Genomic DNA, 6,368 nt, shown 5'->3' with positions numbered 1-6,368 from the left:
CTCCTGAATCTCTGCTGGGCGTGTCTCTACAGAGAGCGTTTTATATGAGCACAGTACTGTGACGTCTCACAGTACTGAGCACAGTACTGTGACGTCTCACAGTACTTTGCTCAGTACTGTGACGTCTCACAGTACTGTGCTCAGTACTGTGAGACGTTACACAGTACATTTCGAACAAATAACGAAATTCAAATGTAGTAGCCATAGTTGAACCCAAAGGGAGCAGCACAAACATGTTTTTAGACCCAGTATTGTAGATTTAAACAATTTTAGACCAAAATGTTGAATTTTAGTCATAAATAAAAAGGTGGGCACACCCTTGGGGCACATTTTAGATAAAAGTTGATTTTGGGGTAAGTTACTCTTTAAGACCTAGCTATTTAAAAAAGCTTTTGATGTTTAAATTTTAGTATTTTATATTTATTTACCTTTTTTATTGTGGTTGTTATTAACTTGCACTGATTTATTGTAACCTGTTTTTATTGTTTTTATTTCTTGTGAAGCACTTTGGTCAATGCAAGGCATTGTGGGAAGGTGCTACACAATTTTTTTTAAAATACAAATATTGATGGTTGGGCTGCAGCTAACGATTATGTTAGTAGTCGATTAATCTATCGATTATTCTGACGATTTATCGAGTAATAGGATATAAAAAAATTGTCATGTTCTGCAGTAATTATTTAAGCTTATTTTATGAGAAATACAATTATGTTTCATTTAAGTATCATTAAGTATCATTTAAACTAAGATAAAAACATATCAACAAATACGTGTTTCAGCTTAAGCTGTCAATCTGTTGTGTTTTTATTTTTATCTGACAAACTTACAGTAAGTCTTGTTTTTAATCACACAACTTACACACTGTTTAATAAAACCCTGCCAGGTCACCATGATTAGTCAGCACAAATAACGTTAGCATAAATATACCTCCTCCTTGTTCATCTGTAACCTGACAGATTAGCACAGATTTAGGTAACCAAAGGTAACGTGAACGATACCTGTTAACTCCGGACGTGTTCGGAACATGCAGCAGTGTTTTTGTTCCGGTGCAGAAACGGATGTGAAGCGTACTGCACGTTGTCGTCTTTTCTGTTTAGTTTTAAATGTTCCCATACTTTTTATAATTTGTTGGTTTTTTTGGGGCGTTTCGCTTCGGCACTCTTCATCTTCTTCTAAAGCTAAATATAGCGCTTAGCAAGCATACACGCGTGACACGTCGGCAGTAACTGTTAGCAGAAGCGCTAACATCGTAGCATTGTGTGTAACACAAATAACATTACGGGCGGACGAAAGTGCTCTGATTATAACGTATTTTTTTAAGCTTCGAGGCAGATAAATTTGCCTCGAGGATTTTTTGTAATCGAATTACTCGAGTTACTCCAGGAATCGTTTCAGCCCTAAACTAATAAATTGAACCGTCATTACCACCTGTTTGTTTATCCTGGTTCTATACTTTGATGCTGTCAATCTCCTGGTTTCTTCCTGCTTCAGCTCCAGGAGGCGAACGCTCGTCTTGAGGCCGAGCTGGCTGAGATGGAGCTGGCCCCCGTCCAGAGGAAGATCGAGGCTCGTTCCTCAGACGACTCCTTCACCGGCCTCGTACGAACGCTCTACTTTGCTGACACTTTCCTCTCTGACAGTGAGTTTTTCTGAAACTGATAATTGCAAACGAAGAACAGATTTTTTGTCCACAGCTCTTGATTTTCTTCTAGGTTCACATAACACTCCCTCTCTCTGGGCGGGGACTAATGGTGGTGCTGTGTATGCGTACATGCTCCGCCTTCCTACTGTAGAGCACAGAGCAGATGAACCTGTCACTGCACAACCAGGTGAGACCCAAACTTTGTGAACTCACCGTTAAGGCTGGGCGATATGGCCCCCCCCCCCAAAAAATCTGATTTTTTCATCCCAAATTCGATTTTGATCGATTTGAGTAACCCTTGGCTGCAGACCGCGGCATGGGGCGGGGTCAGATAACAGGCGGGGTCGGACGTCTGATTCCGCCCTCAACTCTAAAATTAACCAACCCCAGATGCTAAATACCAAAATTAACCACGCCCAGTTTTTTAAGCCTCCTGTTAAACTTCCCTACAAGCCATGACCACACCCATTGGACGTCCGACCCCGTCTAGTATCCTAATCCGCAGTCTGCAGCCGGGGGTACTTGATCGATTTTGCTTCCCACTTAATGGAGTGCCTCTGTTTCATGTGTCAAAACAAATTTGTTGTACTCCTGCTTTTTGTTGCAAGAGTCTGTAAATAGATTTTGCAGTGAGGTGTTTGTTGCTCCAAGTCTGAGGTTGCAAAACCTAACCAGTTCCAGAAAACTGAAGAAAAAGTAACCGTGTTTTCATCAAGGCTTTTTGATGCACACTTAGAAGTGTCGCATTAAAAATGCGAAAAAAAGTCAGATGGAAACAGCAAAATTCGAAGAAAAAAAAACCTCAATTCGCTAAAAAGTTTTTACGCTCGCTTGAGGTGGTTTTTGGGTTTTTCGAAAAACACTTAATGTGCAAAAGGAGAGATGGAAACACTTTTGCTGAATAAGTTGTGACGTAGCGAACATTTACCTCACGTAGCTGATCGGCTGTTCCCCGGTACCGGTACCAGTTTTGGGTCGGCTGCAGCTGCGACTGGCAGCAGAACCCTCCTCCCACTGTTTGTGTTTTCTCAGTAATCCTGTAACGTGAAGAAAATTGCATTTCTTTCTCTACGTCTCCAGACAGCAGTAACATCACCAAAACTAGTTGATAACAGAATAATTACAACTTTCCTGATAGTAGCAACACGTTCCTGATAACTTCTCTCCATTATCCTGAGATGTGTGGACCCTGCCAGTTTAGCGACGGTTACTTCCTGTTTACTACGCACATGCGTATGGTGTAATTGATTCGCTTCAAGCCAGTTGATGGAAACTCCGTCTGATTCGCATTTCTTAATTTTTCCTTTTTTGAAATAATTAAAATTCGCTCAAAATTCGAATTAAAATTGGATGTAAACACTGTTAGTGACTTTTTTAGGAGGTAGATCCTCTTTGCTAGCTGCCATATTGTCACGTCATGTACCAAGCGTCTTGAGGGACAGGTGGGCTGACCTCTGAACTACAGAAGCCCCAGAGTGCACTGGTGAGAAAAAATCTTGATTTTCCAAAAATTAAATCTTTATAAATGGAAAATTCGAATTAATCGATTAAATCGATTTATCGCCCAGCCCTACTATTACTTGTTCTCTCACTTTTGGCATTTTCTACTAACGTTTAAATTTTTACCTCCAGCCAAAGAGATCCAGCTGATGCACCGTGCCCCTGTTGTTGGTGTAGTTGTGCTGGACGGCCACGGGGCTCCCCTCCCCGAGCCTCTGGAGGTGGCACATGACCTGGCTCGATCCCCTGACATGCATGGCTCACACAACCTGGTGGTCATATCAGAAGAGCAGTTTAAGGTCAGTTTAAAGAATCACACTGAGATTACTTCAGCCTCAGTCAGGTAATGAGAAACGCAGGCCCAGTTTCAAAAATGTCATGGTGTCGATTGCTTTGGTATTTTAAAGCAATGTTTTATTTTCTATAGTCCAGACAAATATGAAATGTTGAAAGTGAGGCATTTTACTTGCTTTGATAATTTGATGGTAACAGCAACTCTTGTAAAAGTTGGAACAGGACCATATAATCATTTTGCATATCTGGTAGCAGCAGTTTCAGTAGGCCAAAGGTGCTGCAAAGAGAGGACATCTTCATTAAGCCGATGCATTCAGATCAGGGGTGGTAATTAAAAATTTTCCCCACCAGCCACAGTGGCTGGTAGAAAAAGATTTGTACCGGCCACTCAAACTTTTTACCCGCCACTTTTTTGTTTGTTTGTTTGTTTCTGTAACACTTTAGACAATTCATGGTCCTTGGTGGCCTAATTAAATTGTTTGTGCTAATTTTTCCCCCAAGTTTGGCGAGAGGTGGATATGGAGGGGCGCAAAAGTAGCTCTCGACTTGAGTTGGCCTTATTTAAAGGGATCCCCGATTAGTTGTAACATTAGACTTTATTTAATAAACGTTTGTTTAACTGTAAAATAAAGACTGTAAAAATACTGTAGACTGTTTCATTTTTATCATTTTTAAACAAAGTTTAAAAATATATTACACGGACGGGGCCATTTTATTTCCACACAAAGCATTCTGGGTAAATGATGACGTGGATAGGTCCTCAGTGTGAGGCTGCTAGCGAGCTATATCCACCCTGAAGGTTAATCTTGGACAATATCTGATGATCGACTCTTTTAAATGAAACCAGAGAGCGTTGACAGAGAGGAGAAGGTAGAAATGACTCAGCCTGGAACTGAAAATATGGATGGAGGACAACAGGTTAGCTTGTTTGTCGCGCTAGCACCAAGCTAATACATATAAGGCAATATAGCATCAGTGCTAGCACAAAGGCTAACAGGCTAATCTGAGGTTGTTCTTCCATGAAGCAGCTCTGTTGTCCTCCATCCATATTTTCAGTTCCAGGCTGAGTCATTTCTACCTTCTCCTCTCTGTCAACGCTCTCTGGTTTCATTTAAAAGAGTCGATCGTCAGATATTGTCCAAGATTAACCTTCAGGGTGGATATAGCTCGCTAGCAGCCTCGCACCGAGGACCTATCCACGTCATCATTTACCCAGAAAGCTTTGTGTGTAAATAAAATGGCTCCGTCCGTGTTAAAATATATTTTAAAAAATGTACAAAACTGAACATCCTACAGTATTTATACATTCTTTATTTTACAGTTAAAATATATGTTCATTAAATAAAGTCTAATGTTACAACTAATCAGGGATCCCTTTAAATAAAAATGACTACATGCTATGAAATTCTTGGAGGGACGAGCCGCCTCGTTGGTGGCCGTGAGGCCAGGGGAAATGCTGCTCTCTCTCACTCACTTTCTTTTGTACAGTGTCCTGAGACATTTGTTGTGACTTGACACTATATAAATAAACTAAGCTGATTATATTTTGAAATAATTCAACTAAAATTTTCAAGATTTTATCCTTAATCTGAAATATTCTCTGCTAGCAGTCTGAACTGGACTCCAGACCTGACTTTGCCCGCTTGTGTTGTTGAAGTGTTGCTCTGTGTGCAGGTGTTCACGCTGCCCAAGGTGAGCTCAAAGATGAAGCTGAAGCTGACTGCTGTAGATGGGTCCAGGGTCCGGAGGGTGGGAGTAGCCTGGTTTGGCAGCAATCGCACAGAGGATTATGCCGAGAGCGCCCTAGTCTTCCTGACCAATCAGGGTGATGTGCATGTGGTGTCACTGCCACATGTGAAGATGCAGGTTCATTACCCGTGTATTCGACGAGAGGACGTGAGCGGCATCGCCTCGTGTGTCTTCACCAAGCATGGCCAAGGTAAACAGACTGCACTCTGTTTGTTCCCAGCTCTGACAGCTCTGACACTCCCTGCTGTCCTCCTTCAGGCTTCTACCTGATCTCTCCATCGGAGTTTGAACGCTTCTCCTTGTCCACTCGCTTCCTGGTTGAGCCTCGTTGTCTGGTGGAGGCACCGCTTCATTTAGGCTCATCTAACCAGCACCGAGCAGAACCTGATGGAGCTACATCTGCTCACAGGTACACCACCTATTAATGATACCTGCTATAGAAATTCATAGGAAGCCATGTAGTGAGGCATCCATTATCCACTTCTAAACATTTATTTTTATTGTAGTGCTGGGCACGCGTTAAAGCAGCTGATGCTTAATGGCAATTTTTTTAAACGTATGTTAATGCCTGATTTCCTAATGGTAGGCTGGGAGGAAGTAAACTTACCTGTAAGTTCTGCAGCAGTAAACTGTCTAACCACCTGAGCAGTTCGAGCCCGGAATATCACTTCAGTTTAAAACCAGCATAAACAAACAGAAGGCGGTTCTGCTGACCAGCTTGGGGGAGAAAAAGGAAAAAGACTGGTTTGCTTTCCCCTATTTAAAGTTTTTGAGAATGCATTGCCCCTATTTTATATAAAACAGTACCCAAAATGCTTTAAACATATTTGACTCAGTTAAATTTTGTGCAGAATGGGGAGAAAAAAGATGGTTTGTTACGGGCTCCCCCCAGCCATATTGATTTCATCCATTATAGCAAACTTCTCTGTATTTTTCGTTTTAAAAGAAAGTTAGAAACAAATTCTGAAACAAATAGCAATGTCAAAGAAAGTAAACATGGCGTCAAATCTGCGGAAATTTAAATACACTCACCGGCCACTTTATTAGGTACACCACGCTAGTAACGGGTTGGACCCCCTTTTACCTTCAGAACTGCCTCAATTCTTCGTGGCATAGATTCAACAAGGTGCTGGAAGCATTCCTCAGAGATTTTGGTCCATATTGACATGATGGCATCACACAG

At 41.5% G+C, this 6,368-nt stretch overlaps 1 protein-coding gene across 1 annotated transcript in view; it reads left to right on the top strand.

The window, feature by feature from the left end:
- Window positions 1-6,368, top strand: part of llgl2 (LLGL scribble cell polarity complex component 2) — a gene marked incomplete in the record, with an annotated part of 122,361 nt that overhangs the window by 97,744 nt on the left and 18,249 nt on the right. Inside the window, 5 exon segments of the mRNA XM_014010453.1 lie at window positions 1,492-1,639; window positions 1,713-1,829; window positions 3,275-3,441; window positions 5,111-5,375; window positions 5,444-5,594. Of these exon segments, the coding sequence (XP_013865907.1) occupies window positions 1,492-1,639; window positions 1,713-1,829; window positions 3,275-3,441; window positions 5,111-5,375; window positions 5,444-5,594 (848 nt within the window).

The sequence above is a fragment of the Austrofundulus limnaeus genome, unplaced genomic scaffold (genome assembly GCF_001266775.1).
Source record: "Austrofundulus limnaeus strain Quisiro unplaced genomic scaffold, Austrofundulus_limnaeus-1.0 Scaffold69, whole genome shotgun sequence".
NCBI classification, from domain to species: Eukaryota; Metazoa; Chordata; class Actinopteri; order Cyprinodontiformes; family Rivulidae; genus Austrofundulus; species Austrofundulus limnaeus.
This window is presented reverse-complemented; position numbering and strand designations above follow the sequence as displayed.